Below are 16,077 nucleotides of genomic sequence, written 5' to 3'. Positions count from 1 at the left end.
TTAGCTGGGAGGCCTTCTAGGAGGAAGGAGGTGTCTGCTCTGGGGTATTTCCCAGAGGAGCTAATACATAATCTGAATTTGGGACTCATTGGACTAGTAAAAGTCAACTGCAAAGAAAAGGGGAATATGGGGCCCTCTGAGGGTGGGAGAGGCAGAGCACACGGTGAAAAGGGACAGAGCACAGGGGTGGCTTGGAGCCCAGGGAGCTGGAGAAAGCAGAAATAGGGGAAAGGCAGGAGGCCACTGGACACAGGGAGGGCCAGCGTGCAAAGCATCTCCGCAGGGAATCCGAAGAAACCCACCCGGTAGTGCTAGCATTCTAAAGACTGTCCAGCAGCACCACAGCCATCTGGGAGGCCATGGTAAGGAGATCAAGTAAGGTAACAGGAGGGCTGGGCCCCCAAGAATGGTGTGGCATTCGGCAGAGGTGTTCAGACCCAGATGAGACCTGGGAGGCAGACCCAGGACAGCTTGGATATTTTGTGTAAGTGAAAGCAGAAGGCAGTAAAGATGTCTCCAACTGCCTGCCCTAGCCACGAGAAGGATGACAACACTTAGAGGGGTTCAGCAGGTACCAGAGAAAGTTGGGTATAGTCGGATTTTCCTTTGGGCTGCCAGCTCACAAATGATGATACAGACTTATTATTAATTATAAAAGCTTGGCCTTAGCTTAGGCTTGTTTCTAACTAGTTCTTATAACTTAACTTATATTTTTAAATCTATTATTATTATTATTTTAATCTACTATTATGTTCTTCCATGAGGCTCGTTACCTCATCTCCACACTGTCCATCCTGCTTCCTCCTCGCCTGGCTCTCTCTGCCCAGAAGTCCCACCTATCTCTCCTGCCTAGCTATTGGCCATTCAGCTCTTTATTACACAATCACAGCAACACATTTTCACACAGTGTATAAACATCCCACAACAGCTGATTGCTTGAGCACTAACCCAGTGAAGCTGGGAGGCTGAAGGAAGCTTCAGGTGGGTCTCCTCAGCAGCTGCATTCTTGAGGCTTAGAAGAGAGGTCCAGACAAGGAAAACAAATGCAATATTCGTCATCAAACAGTGGTAGCTGGAACCACATGTGGGAAAGATCCTACCTGGGGATATCATATGCACAGGTAAAGTTCTCAAACAAGGAGCTAGGCCAGAACATTCAGATGTACCAGAAGGAAAAACAGACCATGCTGCAATTGCATTGGGAAGGAAAGGGCTTCTAGAGGGGCTACTGATCAAAATAAAATCCTGCCAATCAAGCAAGAATGGGAAAAAGCCTGACAAATGTTCATTAGTGGCCCATTTTTTCGTCCCTCACAAGCCCGTGGCCACAACCACTGCAATAGCACATATTTCCATAGAGGACTAGCTTCTTGTCATCATCTGCACAGGAACATGACCTCTCCCCGGAAGAGTGTGTTCACGCCCCACTGTTCTGGAAGAGCCCTGGTGTCTCATAAGGGCCAAAGAGAGTCCATATCTGCTCCTCTGCACATACATACCCTCTCAGGGCCCCTGGCTCTTGAGGAAAGGCCTCACTTTGGGGCCCTACCAGCTCCTCACTGAAACACCCATGGTCTCTACAAGTCTACACTGATCCGCAATGCCAACACCAACACAGCAGAGGATCCTGTAGGCACATTTTCCCCACTGAGCTGCAGCCACAAGTTCTCTGAGAAACTGAGTACACCCTCTGCCACATTATCTGTTGTCTCCATGTCTCCTCCTGTGTCTCACCAAAACACATTCTTCAGCTTGTGCTTTAACCCCATTTGTCCCATGGCTTCAGATACTAGACTTGGATTGAGCTTCGGGACAGACAACAGAGGTCCCCCATATCCAGGTGTTATCATTTATAAGACTTGAGGTAAATATGATGAACTCCAACCCAGACACTGTAAAATTAGAGCTACAGCACTGACAGAAAAAGACCCTCATCTGTCTGGAGTTTGGAGTTAGGGGAGTTAGCCCCACGTGACTCTGTGTAGACAGGTCTCTTGGGAGGTTTCATGGTTCTGCAGATGCTAAATTCACACTCAGACTTCCGGGTTAGGCTGGTCTGAACACCTGGTTCCGGAATTGAGTAAGCAAGCTGAGACAATTTGGCAGAAGGTGATAAGGAGGGTCAGATTGCAAGGTGATTAGGAGAGAGGAGGCAAAGAAAACACAGGCAGCGAATGTCGGGGAAGGGTACAGGGTGAACACACAAGAGATGGAAGGCCATCGTGTCCTCAACCAGACCAGTCAAATTCTTAGGAAATGGGGGCTGCAGGAAGGGGAAGACCAGAGAGAGAGGTGTTGAAGGAGATAGACTCTAAAAACCCCCATGCACCATGTGCTGATGCCCAAGGTCATGGGAACAGCAAGAGCCTTGCAGACATCCAGGCCTCAGGAGGCCTCTGGGAGAGGCTGGCATCAGGAGGCTAAGGTGAGGAATATGAGCAGGATATGACTTTACCTCAGGCTTGTTCTGGAGGGCTGGAAGGTCTCCAGCCCTGCCATGGACCAGTCACCTCAGCCATGCAGCCCTGCCACACCTGTTGGGTGTGACAGAGCTTCCTCTGAACACCTGCTTTGCCTCCTAAAGATACTCTGATTCAGTGTGAAACTTGCTGCTGGCTTGGAAATCTGATTTAGTCTGATAATTTTCTCTTTGAATGGCTTTCCTAACTCACCCCATGCCTCCTGGAGCACCTTGGCTCACTGTGAAAACAAGTCAGGCAGGAAAAGATCCTCATTCTGTCTGGAGCTTGAGGTCAGGGGTTATGTGAGAATTTGTTTCCTCACTCAAAGGTTACCAAAACTAAGGCTTTTGGGATGAGACAGGTGTATCAAAGGCTTAGCTTGCCAGGTAGGTCCTGTGGCAAAGTGCAGTCACAATCTATGGTGTGGAAAGGGGCACATTGTTCAGTGTGGCATCGGTACTGTACACTCACTTTTCACACACGGAAGTCCAGATGGCTTTGCTACCATATTCTTACATGCCAAGAGCCAGTTCCACTGATCACACACCCACCTTATAAGCCAAACAAACCCCGGGGCAACCCCCAGGCAGTCCAGTCACCATTTCCACCCCACTTCCTATGAGTGCCAAAGCTTTCCTGAATGATTGTGTTTACATGTTTAACACAACCATGTCTCCAAAAGAGGAAAGAATTTGCTCTAAGAGGTTCCAGCCTCCTCCAGAAGCTGCCAGTGCAGTCCTGCCGCCTTCGAGGGTGACTGAGCTCCGATCCCTGCTATTAGACAGGCATTGCCAAAGGCGGAGAGCACAAAGACAGCCCGGCCTATGTATTACGGATTAAACAGCAAGTGTGCACTCCTAGGCCTAGCGACTGGTGAATCATACCGGCATGAATTGACTTTGGGGCTGGCCCTTTAAAACTGAATCACCCTGCTTGCTAACTCCTCCTCCAAGGAGGTTCCTTATTAAATGAGAGCTGTAGCTAAGCCACGTTTTACACCCGACCAGTACCTTCAACTGAGCGGTCCTCCTGGGGAAGCTGCACCCTGTCAGTATGGCTCAGGAGTTTGTGAACTGCAAGATCCAGCCTGGGAAGGTGGTCGTGTTCATCAAGCCCACCTGCCCCTACTGCCAGGAGACACAAGAAATCCTCAGGCAACTGCCTTTCAAACAAGGGTTTCTGGAATTTGTGGATATCACAGCTACCAACAACACCAGTGAGATTCAAGATTATTTACAGCAGCTCACCGGAGCGAGAACAGTGAGTGTGTTCAAACACTAAGGAAAGGCTCGAGGGTTGCTGTTTCCTTTCAGAGCTGTGCAGACATCTGTGCCTTTTCTAGGTTGCCACTACCGGGACTCTGTCCTTCAAAGCATCCAGAGGGCTTTCCAGGGCGTGGGGGAGGGACCTGAGGGAAGACACTGGTCACCTGAGCAGGCAGCAGGACTGGACTGGCTGCCTTGCAGGACCAGGAGGCAGCACAGGGATGTATGGTGCCCGGTCAGTGGGCCTGGCAGCCGAGCTGGAGGGTTCACTGTGCCGCTGAAGGCTTTGTTTGAAGCACTGTTTTGAATGACAGGGCAGGGGACAGCTGCAAGGCTGGTGTGACCTTCAGCTTCTCTGTCAAGGAACACATGTCTGCCCTCTGTTTGCATGTGTCTTGGTGGGCTTTGTGAGCCCGCCTTTCCTTTTCTCCAGGCTTTCTTTCTTTATCACCTGGTTTGTTGGTTCTTATCTAGCTCCACCCACTAGAAAAAGAAGCCTCTGCTTCCCCATTCGCCCCCTTTGCTGCCTTAATTGTAGGATATTTCAGGCCCGCTGCTGTTCGGCCTGGTTATCACACTAACTTTCTGAAGGATCTGACAGTTTCTTGCCTCAGTGACCCGGGCTGCGTGATGAGAGTGGCACTTCAGAATCCTGTTCTGCAAATACACTGTGTGGCTCTCTAAGAACCTCTTCTTCCCCCAGAGAAGGCTTCCTTTGTGCCTGAGCTGCTGGTGGGATGCCCAGCCTAACGGACTCTGGTGCTGGAAGGGCGAGCTTGTCTCACTGTTACTGGAGTGGGGGACAAAGCCTAGGATCTGGCAGCCCCAACAAGCCAAGAGCCTTGGCCACCTGCCCTCAATACCAATTAAAGAGACACGTGACAGTGAAAAGCAGAGAGAAGAAACTTATTCAGTGAGGCTTCCCTGGGAAGATGAATAGAGAGGTCCAGTGACTCCCAAGTCTACAAAGTTTAGGGTGTGTGTGTGTACCCACGTTTGTGAGACAGCCCAGAGGCTATCTTTGGGTGACTTCTTCTATCACTCACAATCATCAAATTTTTGAGAGTGGGTCCTTCACTGAATATGGGGTTCACAGGTTGGGCTGCATTGGCTGCGGCCAGAGACTCCCTAGGGTCCTTCTATCTCGGCCTCCCTAATACTGTGACTTGCACCCAGCCTTTTCTGTAGATTCTGAGGGATAAAACTAAGGTCCTCGCTCTCATGGGCGAGCACTTTACCAACTAGTCATCTGCCCAGCCTAAGGTTTAGGTTCAAATAGAAGGCTGGAGGTTTATAGGCCAGACCAAGGTGAGGTCCTCACCCACTATTGACTAATCCTTGTTATCTCAGGTCCAGCTGGTCCTGGAAGGGCCTCAGAACTGTGAAATCTCTTCCAGTCAGGCAGGTTCCTACACTAGCTGGTATCAGGACTTCCGCCCTTCCCAGCACAGGGTTTCTGGGGAACTTAGTTTTGAGGCCCATTGTTTAGACAGTCTGATAGCCAAAGGGAGAGGCACAGGGTCTTAAGTCCCTTTTGGGGCACCTTGTAGGACAGTGTTGTCAGAAACACATTTTCTACTTGGGGTTTAGTGTAACTTTCATGATTTTCTCTGTGATCTGGGTATAAAGCCTTGGAATTGTCTCATTTAAAAATCTGTATGCTAGTGCAGATCAAGAGTGTGCTTATTTTACAGCTGTAGGATGAGGTCTTGGAGCAGAGATGAAAGCAGAAAGTGGAAAGAACAGAGAAGTGTGAACACTCTACAGGCCCCTGCACTGGCTCCCACATGGGGCCTTCTGGACAGTGGTTCCCAAACTTCGCTAGCCAATGGAATCACCTGGGAACTTTTCAGACAATCCCATGCTCAGGTCATACTCCTAATTAGCCTCCTAAGAGCAGAGGTGGGAGCCAGCCATCAATAATAGTGTGAAAGATCTGTAGGTGGTCCCAGCTACAACAGGATTAATGATAATGCTATCTTAGCCTAGCAGCACCTCTTCTGGAGGGAAAAAAAAAATCTTCATTTAACAGATGTTTGCACTGATTTGTAAAGCAACACTCTTTTGTGGTGGCCTTTTAAGTCTAAAATTTCAAAAAAGGTAGGTGTGTGTGTTATATTCATGTGTGTACATATGAATGTGTGGCAACCAGAGGTTGACCTCAGGATGTGTTTTTCAATCACTTCTCCACATTAGTTTTTTTGAGGCAAGGTCTTGCTGAACCTGCACCCTTGCCGTTTTGGTTAGACTGGCTAGCCTGTGCGCCCGTGGGATCTACCCATCTCTGCACCCCACTCCAGGATTGTGCACCGCCATGCCTGGCTTTTACAAGGCTGCTGAGGATCTGAACTTAGGGCCCTCATGCTGTTTTTGAGCCATATCCCTGATCCTGTAGATATACTCCCACCCTCACCCCCAACCCCCTCTAATAGGTTTTTGAGTCAAAATTCAAATGCATGAAAAACCTCCTACCTTTTAAAATGTGCACTTTTGTGTAGGAGACAATACAATGAATTGTATATTTGGGAGGTGGCAGTGATGTGCTTACAAAGAAAGTTGACTAGGAAGGGGAGGCAGGGTGTGGGCAGCAGGTCACTGTTTTAAATGGAACCATCAGGGCCTCACTAAGGTGAAGGAAAAAGCAGACAAATAGTAAGGGCTAGCATGTGTGCCAGAGTGTGACTGGTGTCCCATGGAGTCAGGAGGCTGGCATGACAGGACACTAGGGGTTAGAGTAAGAAGAGTTAGATCTGAGGCCTTAAGAAGACCTCTAACCTCTGGTTAACCATCTTGTGCTGCATGTGAGCAAGGCCGCTGCTGGATTTTCAGAGTGACTTGATTTGACTCTTGGAAGGGTCATTCTGGTCACTGTACGTCATCAATGCAAAAACTGCTCTCACCTCAAAAGAGATCAGTTATTCTAGAGTCAAGTGAAAGAGCACGGTCTGAGATGGTAGAGCTGGGTTGTTACCTCAGCATCCACATTCCAGGGCAGAAGTAGTTAAATTTTATAGTAGCAGAATAAAGGGAGCCAGATGAAGCACTTTTTCAAAGCTTGGAAGGAACATCAAAAGCAGCAAGTTATAGCCGTGCAGATAGATGTTGTGTGATAGCATTCTTACCCTTCCGGCTGATAGCTGAAGGGTTTTGCTAAGTTACTACATTCCAAAGATGCTTATGTGTTCATGAAGTCTGACACTGAGGTGGGCAAATGTGGTAGTTTGGAAGAAAATGGCCCGCAAAGGGAGTGGCATTAGGAGGTATGGCTTTGCTGGAGTAGGTGTAGTCTTGTTGGAGGAAGTGTGTCAATGTGAGGCAGGCTTTGAGGTAGGTTTCTTCTCAAGCTTTACTCAGTGTGGCAGTCAGCTCAACTTCCTGTTGCCCACAAGATGTAGCACTTTGAGCTCCAGCACCACGTTTGCCTGCAGGCCATGCTCCCCACCATGATGATAACTGACTGAACCCGTGAACTGTAAGCCAGTCATTCCAATTAAATGTCTTCCTTATAAGAGTTGGCATGATCCTAGTATCTCTTCACAGCAACCAAAAAGCCCAGCTGAGACAGAAAAGTAGGCTAGAGATCATTCAAGATTGTAAAGTTGGCCCTGAGACATCCACAGTCCACAGGCTTCACGGCCCTGAGACATCCACAGTCCACAGGCTTCACGGTCATGGAAGCTCTAATCAGTCTTCCGCCTCTGCCTACTCAGGTACTTTCCGGGGAATCTTTCCCAGGAACAAGAGACTGTAGGAGGAACAGGGTCTGGGCTGACACAGAGTCCAGGTGAGAATGGCGGAAGGGGAAAGTTGAAGGAGCGTTGAGTAGCTGCGTCTGAGGAAACCTGGCCAACGACGGTCAGAAGTGGAGATGGGGGTGCTGGGAAGATGGCTCAGGGGATCAAACATTTACCTTTCAAGCATAAACAAAAGAAGCAGCTGTGCTTACATGGCAGCCTGCTTGTAATCCCAGCACAGGAGGAGCAAGGACCCTGCCTCAGTTAAAAAAAAAAATCAGGAAGACACTGTCAGCCTCTGGCCTGAACACACACAGGAAGTAAACCCTAGGGTGACAGGGAATGCCGGGAAAATCCATTCCAGGAAAACCCAGAGCAGTGTTTCCCAGTTTGATTTCAGGCTGAAAGTTCTTCCTCCTCTGAGCAGACTGACTCAACCTCCTCCCCAGGAGAGGGGTGGGCCAGAGGTTTGAGTGACAGATGTTTCTTCCTCTCCCTCAGCCTGAATGATTGAATACGCTGATGACCCTACTGGGAGGAGTGGGAGCGATGGGGTTAGGGGTGGGGGTGGGGTGGGAGGGCAAAGTTTCTTCAGGCTTTAAGGCAAACTAGCTTCTTGCCAGACTGTACAAAAAACTAGGGTACAGCCAGATTTCAGGGACTGTCTCAGGCAGCACTACAGGGCTTGGAAGGGGACAGGGAAGTGTGCGTGTGTATGTGTGTGTGTGTGTGGGGGGGGTTGTGGGGAGGGCCCTCAGTCACCCTGGGAGAAATCAGGGACTGTTCTGTGTAGACCAGTGATTGAAAGGTGACCAGCACCTTAGAAATGTTTAGCGATTCAAACTCCTGGACCTTAGCTCATTATGTCTGAATCTCAAATTGGGGCTTGGAAGAAGAAATCTGCATCTTATTTAACCAGAACTAGGATTCTGGTTCCCAGTCAAGGGGAGAACAGCTCCCAGGAGCCAACCTTTTGCTTTTTGTGGCATTCTTGCCACTGGAATTAGCTCAAACCCTCAGTGGATCAAATGTTTTTACCTCACAAGCTTGAGGGCAGCAGTTTAGATTAAACCCCAGAACCCACACAGGACAAAAAAAAAAAAAAAAAAAAGAGACAGCTTATACCGCCAGCACAGGGGGCCCGGGAGCAGTAAACCTGCCTCGGTTTTTAGAAACACAGTGATCCAGGGAGTCACTCAGTGTCAGCCTTTGGCTTCCACACACAGGAAGAAAAACAGTGATGTAGGAAGCTGGAGTGATCGTGACGACTGCTTGAATCATTTTTGAAAATACAGACATTCAAAAATAAATACATGGTCTCCTTAATTAATTTAACAAGTCATTATCTTCAACAGAAGATAATGTGGGTACAACAGAGCACCCCAAGTGTGAGGAGATGGGAACAAAAAAGGCCCAAACTTGGGGGCCTCCTTTTCTGTCAAACAGCAGCCAGTATTCCGTGGCGATTTTAGGGTTCTTTCCCCATCTTTCTTCACGTTTCTCCTCGTAGCAAACGGAAGCAAGGTTGTGTCACTCTCCTTTACAAAATCCCCTACAGCCACCCTGCCTTCCCCTAGCAGCCAGCCTTTCCTGGGGTTGAAGGACACTCGCCAGGCAGACCTGCCAGAAAGGGTTCTGTGGGCTTTTTATAATTGTCAGGCAAAGGAGTAGCTTACAGATTTTGGATTGTGGCACGGTGTTTTGGTTTCGTTACCAGCTTTCTAATTTTTAAATCCTAGTTCTCCCTCTATAAAACAAACAGAAAACATGCTACTAGAATTTACCCACAGTAATTCAACCTCTTTTCTCATCCTCACATTTTAAATAATTCATTTTGAAGTTCTGTATCTTCTGAGGAAAATAGGATGCTCATTCTTTTCCCCTAAGCCCCGCCCGTCTGTCAAGTATGACCCTTGTGTTCAGAAGGCCTGCTGCTTCCTGACCACTCAGTTCCTTAGAATCCCTTTCTTCACTGCCAGTCTGCTTTCATGTGATGTCCCTGGTTTGGACATTACCTGCCCACAGTGAGGGCATGTCCTCCTTCCCAGGGAGTCTGAAGTTCTCTTCGCCTCTGATGAGTGTCTGAGCAGGGTCCTATGGAGGGGAAGTGACTCGAGAGAGGAACCAATTCCACAAGTACATTTACCAGTCAGTCTGGCCAGTGAGCCAGAACAGATCAATTTCCTTGACCCAGAGCTGCAGCATTTAGATATTTTACCAACAGCAAGGGACTACAGGACTCAAAACAGCACAATACTGTCTTCTAGTTGAGGACAGTGCACCTGTATTTTAATAACAGGGAGATGCAATATTTAATAAGCCTGGACCTACCCTAGCTCCTGATTGCTGGGGTTTAGTAGATGGTCTCAGGTCTGGTCCCAAGTGCAAGAGAGCCAAAGGAAGCCTGGTGCTCTCACTGTGTCAATAAGAATTTGTTCCTGACATATGTCTGTAAAGTGAAAAAAACTGTCAGTGCCCAGCTCACTCGATCTGAAAACCTTTTTCCTGCCTGGGGCTGAGGATTCAACTCATGCTCAGTAGTTCTGCCTCTGAGCTACAACCCAGCCCTAGTAACGTTTTTTAATGACTGTTTCCACTCTTAGAGCATTTTAAAAACAGATTCTTCAGAAGATTGTAAAGCTGTGAAGCTTAGCAAGGTGGGCAATGCTGGGGAGGGTGACGAGGCTCCTTAACTGTGCTGACGTTTTCTGCTGCAGGTCCCTCGCGTCTTCATTGGTAAAGACTGTATAGGTGGATGCAGTGATCTGATTAAAATGCAGAAGAATGGGGAGCTGATGACCCGCCTGAAGCAGATCGGAGCTCTGCAGTAATGAAGGGGGGCAGGTGAGTCTGGACTGGGTTATTGAGAGGCTGTGGCTTGTGCTCGATTCGGCAGCACGTATACTAAAACTGAGAGGCTGTGGCATTCTACTGCCATTTTCTGTAATGCGGTAGGAAGACATTCTGGGTTGGGGTGATCTGAGGAACTGAGACAACACTAATGGATGAATTTTACATTTTACAGAGAGATGAATTGAACTAATGAGAAAATCCTTTCAATGTACCTTTATTTAACAAATGTATTGTGTTAGACACAGTACTAAACATAAATACGCACAAAAAAATGGAACGTCCAGTCCCTAGAAATAGACAGATCACAAACAACTAAATCATTCCTGAAGCAAATAGAATAATGTGATGGGATGTGCCAGGGGTGGGGCACTTGCACCTAAGGGCAGCAGAGGATGGTCTTTCCCAACAGGAGCTGCCTGGCAAGGATTCAGCTAGCTAAAGATGAAGGAGGGAGATTTGGGAAGCAAGGGGGGCACTTCCAAGGGATAGTAGAAAGCAAGATTTAAAAAGGGACATTGGGGAGGAAGTAAGAACTGTAGACAGGGAGGGCCACAGCACAGAAGCCATGAGGAGGGATTGTGATTTCAGTACAAGGCGAAATGAAGGGTTCTTGTTTGTTTGTTTTTCTTGTGTTTATATGTGAGGTAGATCTGACTTCTCAAATGCCAAATCAGAAACCTAAAGGAGATCTTTGGCCCAGTGGAAAACTACAGGGAGATGAATTGTTTAGAAATGACCCAATGATGCTGAGAAAATTGAGGTCCCCTCTTGGGGTTCTTAGCCTTACTGACAAAAGAATTTAAGAATGGACTCAAAAGAACAATTTTATTAGAATTCAAAAGAAAAACTTCAGGGTGGGCAAGTTGTAAATCTTGGCCGTTGCCAGAAGAGGAACATGGAGATAGAAACGAAAAAGCCACTTCCTTTGAGCTAAGTCAGCATGGGAGTCAGGAAGGAGAAGTGAGTGAAGCCTAAGTGTGAGGGAAAGCATGCTCAGAACAGAGACAGAAGGAAGGAGAAGCCGAGCTCTTCTGCGTGATTCAGAAAAACCGGCAGCTTACAGAGCTGCATGTCTGTAAGAGACTGCATCAGTAAGAAAGGAAAACACCATCTCATTGAAGGGATAATTATTCTTCCTATTTCCTTAGCATGGTTTGAGGTGGGCCTTCCTTCTTGAAGGTGGTCCCTTGGACAGGTGATGGGCCAGCCCAACTGGATCAACACTTAAGGGAGGAGAAAATGGCATGTCTCCACTGAGAGGTAGACTCCACTCTTTTGGAGGGGGGCAACAGCTTTCCCTTAATGGATCTTCAATGCTATAGTAACACCAGGATGCCTTGAGTCTGATGAGTAACCTCTCTGTGTCCTCCAGGACCAAGGCTAGCAAGCTTCCAGGGACTCATAGACAGAAAGACTCAAGTGTTTATTTTATGGAAGAAGAAAGTAATGATTTTTCTTTTCTTTTTTTGAGAAAGGGATTCTCTGTGCAGCCCTGTCCTGGAACTCACTCTGTAGACCAGGCTGGCCTCAGACCCACAGAAATCCTCTTGCCTCTGCCTCCCCAGTGCTGGGATAAAAGACATGGGCCACCACCACCTGGTGAAAGTAATGTTTTTTTTTTTTTTTTTTCTCGAGACAGGGTTTTTCTGTGTGTAGCCCTGGCTGTCCTGGAACTCAGTAGACCAGTGAAAATAATTATTCTTTAACATCAAAATTCTTTGAGAGGCTGCATGACTCACAGATCAACAATTTATGCTTTTGGCAATTCATATATGTTGTTTGTGGTGGTCACTCAGGCTGGGTGGTTAGAAGGAAGGAGGTCTGTAATGAATACAGTTGAGTCTCTAGGCCTAAAATAGTCAATAGACATCTTTGGATCCCTATTTGCAATGTCACAGCTGGTGAGCACTGTCTGTTCAGGGTAACTTTCTGCACTCACACTGAGTTCTAAGTCACTAAAAACCCAGTTAGTGGTACCCATTTGCTTCTATTCTAGAACGTGTTTAGCAGTTTAGGCTGAGGTTAAGAATGGAACGGAGAAATGCATTCCCCGCTCCCTGTGCTAAGTGTGGGTGCCAGACTCTTCACAGCAGGGTGTGTCAGCATCGTTCTTCCGTCCTGTGCTGTCCCTGTGCTGGGCCTGTTTTCCTGCAACTCCCGCCCAAGGCCACCTGTAGTCGATGTGTCTAAACGACTAGCGTGTTCTGGTTCGGGAGGGGAGACCGAGTTACTTATGATGTGAAACCTAGTTCTTTGTCTCTTTTCCACCCAGCAGACCCCATGCTGACAGCAGCTGTCCAGCCATGCTGATGCCAATGCCAGAGAGCTGACCTGAATCAAAAAGGATGCCAGTATTTCCTGGTGACTGGGATTTTGAACAAAAACAGCTTTTATTTCTTCTTTCCTTCAGTGCTAAAAACTGTTGCAATTTGCTTTAACCTTGCAGCCAAGAAGCTTAGCAGACCACACTAGTTAGAATATGCATTCTTCATGTACCACCATATCTCTACCTCTAAGCCCACAATTCTCAACCAAGTTTGTCTAAATCTCCAGTGAATCCGTTGCTGGTTCTCTGCTAGTACTGGTCAGCTGAAATAATTTTCCAGAACTCGGCTTCATAAAGTGTTATTAAATCATTGGATATTGTAAACTTGTTTTCAGTCACACATGCATCTCCCTCCCACACCCACCTCACTTCAGCAATGACAGTTCTGAGTCAGTGTGCTTGATCTTGCCCTGTCCCAGAACTCACAGAAGATAATCCACACTTACATGAGAATACCAAGAAAATCTCAAGCAGCTGTGTGTTGATCTGAGTTAGACTAAAAGCAAAATTAAATATGAAATGCAAAATTAGAAAACCCTGCTTCCAAGAATGTCTATGAAAAAGAAAAACAAACAAACAAAAAACAAGAATGTCTGTGAAGGAAGTCAAGTTTTCGAAATTCCTTCCACCCACACTTTGATGTTCTGTTTTGATGTCTTGCAATGATGTATAATTGTTGTGAAACTGCAGGTCCCTTCTCTGTCTCAGTGAGAGGGCTCATTCCTAATAAAGGTGTACCTGGAAATGACTAATGATTTTTCCTGGGTTATGTTCTATGTTCTCAAGACTGAAAGGATAGTGTTTTTGCAGCATTAGTGCTGGTGGGACAGCCCAGTGGGGCAAGGCACATGTCCCTAGGCTTCGTGACCTAAGTTCTAGCCCCAGGGTCCATGCAGTGGAAGGAGAGAACTGATTCTGAAAGTTTCTCTTTAACTTCCACACTCACGATGTGGCACACATGTAAACATACACACATAAACAACTGTTCTTTTTTAAAAAAGGTTTTGTTTTTTTTTTAATTGTGTGTAGTTATGTATGTCTGCATGTGGTTATGTGCATGTGAGTGCAGGTACTCCTGGAGGCCAGAGGTCTCAGATCCCCCAGAGCTGGAGTTACAGGGAGTTGTGAGCTGTCAGACAGGGTGCCAGGAACTGAAACTAAGTCCTCTGCAAAAGCAGTAGGCACTCCTAACCACTGAGATATTTCTCTAGCCCATGGTCTTTTTTTTTTTAATTGAAATGAAAAGAATGTAAGTGCAATGCCACCTGTAGCCAACTGGAAATCATTTACGATCCAGTAATTACTTCCATTCATATTTTACACCTGGTCCCCTGCTATGTTTGGCCCTTCGCCCTTGTGGTCCCTAGCTCCTCCCTTTACCCAAGACTGCTAGTTGTCAAGATCCACACTGGACACCAGCAATTCCTGGGGAGGTAGAAGCAAAGGACTCTGCTGGAATGTGTAGCCACAACGGCTGTCTCTGGCATCTAGAGGGCCACTGTATTGTGTGTGGCAGCAGCAGTGTGTAAAGCCCACTCCAGGCACTTCAACTCTGCCTCTTCAGGAGAGAGATCATCTTGATCATCCTCACAATGGTGGTCACCATGGAACAGGAGAAAGTCACAGGAGAAAGAAGAGTGTATGTGTGTCCAGCTGCTTCCAGAAGTCCTCCCCAAACCAAGGGGACCCTTGGCCCTCCTCCTCATGTAGGAAATAAGGCATCGAACAGGCTTTACAGTGCTTTGGAGGTCATGTCCGTGTCCCCCATCTCTGTGTGAAGATATGACCCCGTACTTAACAGTGACCTTAGCCAGAGGAATCCTCTCCTGCCTACAAACAAGGGGAGGAAAAGACACACAAGGCTTCCTTAAGCCCTCTTCAATGGTGAGAATCAGGAATCTGGGAGGGGTGGTGGTAACGGTCCCCACTATTGAGCATGATTTTAGTATGGGGAATCTTTTCCTATGATTTTCTTCATTGGGGAAATTAAGTCTGTGAATTGCAGAACCTTTGGGAAGGGGAGTCCTCAGAGATACTGAAAGGGTCATAAGATACACACTAAATTTTCATTCCATGGTTTTATACATCAAGAGGATCTACATGGTCTTTTACCACATTTTTTCAATACTTCATTAAAAGTGAGTAATTGATTTACCCAATCACACTTTTTTTTTCCTGGCTTATCAACAGCAGAGAATGAAACAAACCCCTTTAAATTATCATGACCTTATGCACACAATTATCAGTTCAAAATCTTTAGTCTGTGAAGTCCCAGTGTGCCTTGTGGCTTCTGAGTATCTCCCTTACCTCAGCTGAGCACAGCAGCACATTCAGGACCTGCACAGAGGGCTGCTCCCTCCTTCTTAGGAGCTGCAAGAAGCAGCTGACGATAGTTTCAGCTTCCTGCCCACATAGACCAGCACCCAGCAAGTGGCTGCAGAGTGAACTCTTGCCTGACATCAAACTGGTGAATCTTGGGCAGTGTTTCTCAGACATTTTGAAGTGGATGTGGACTAGCCTCAGTAGCTGAAATGGGATGACTACAAGAGCCTGCCTATAATGGCACTGAACACACAGATCTCAGCTACTCACTAAATGCCAAGCACCTGCCAAGATCCCCCACCACCTCAGGTCTCACACTATAGTCTAGCGCTCCAGCAAAGTCAGTGATCTTGCCTCAGCCTAAGTGCTTAAATTAAGACATGAGCCACCACACCTGTCTTTCATTCCAAGTTTTACGTAGGTTTTCACTCATGACCTCAGAGCAGTCCTGTAGGCTAATTATCAGTACGTATTCCCATCTGAAGATGGATCACAGTGAGGCACAGAGAGGTTAAATGTTCAAGGTGCATCAACAGAGCCAACTCCTGAGGCTTCTAGGTGTAGACAAACATAACTGCTCTGCTTTCCACTCAGTCTTTCCCATAGAAGGGATCTGTGTTTTCTGGCCCAAAAGGTCAATTGACAGGCCTTCCTGAGCCTCTAGTAGATGGGAATGAACAGAGAGACCCACAACTGGACAATGTACACAAAGTACTTTGGTGCTCTCACTCCTAAATGGGATGTCTTCATCAAACTTCTCCCATCAAGGCTCAGGGATCTATGCAGAAAAGGAAGCAAAAAAATTATAGAAGGCAGAGGTGGTAGATGACTCCAAAGAGACAGTGTCTTCCAGACACCACAGGACTGACACACATGTGAACTCACAGGGACTGTGTTAGCGTGCACGGGGCCTGCACAGGTTCAAGACCGATGGGCCCAGCACTGAGTGGGGGAGTGGATAAAGGGTTCTACCCCTGCAAAGAAGCTATTTGTAATACATAGCTGCTAGCAAAGGGAAAATGGCTTTTTATCCAATGGAGTGTCACTGGGCATAACAGCTACAGAATAGGCCCCATACCGGAGTAGTTGGCTAACACAAAATAAACCTCCATGTT

The 16,077-nt window shown here is 47.1% G+C and overlaps 1 protein-coding gene across 2 annotated transcripts; it reads left to right on the top strand.

Moving 5' to 3' along the window:
* The first annotated feature begins 3,419 nt into the window (after positions 1-3,419).
* Positions 3,420-13,388, top strand: Glrx (glutaredoxin). 2 transcript variants are annotated; one of them, XM_059276385.1, is made up of 3 exons: positions 3,420-3,722; positions 10,179-10,305; positions 12,590-13,388. In XM_059276385.1, the coding sequence occupies exons 1-2, from the start codon at positions 3,516-3,518 to the stop codon at positions 10,290-10,292; spliced, it is 321 nt and encodes a 106-aa protein (XP_059132368.1). In that variant the 5' UTR covers positions 3,420-3,515; the 3' UTR covers positions 10,293-10,305; positions 12,590-13,388. The 2 variants fall into 2 exon arrangements, with proteins under 2 accessions (XP_059132368.1, XP_059132367.1); XM_059276384.1 differs by having other exon boundaries at positions 12,587-13,388.
* The last annotated feature ends 2,689 nt before the right edge of the window (positions 13,389-16,077 follow it).

This window comes from Peromyscus eremicus, chromosome 11 (assembly GCF_949786415.1).
Source record: "Peromyscus eremicus chromosome 11, PerEre_H2_v1, whole genome shotgun sequence".
Classification (NCBI taxonomy): Eukaryota; Metazoa; Chordata; class Mammalia; order Rodentia; family Cricetidae; genus Peromyscus; species Peromyscus eremicus.
Note: the sequence above shows the minus strand (reverse complement) of the source record. Positions and strands in the feature narration are given on the sequence as shown.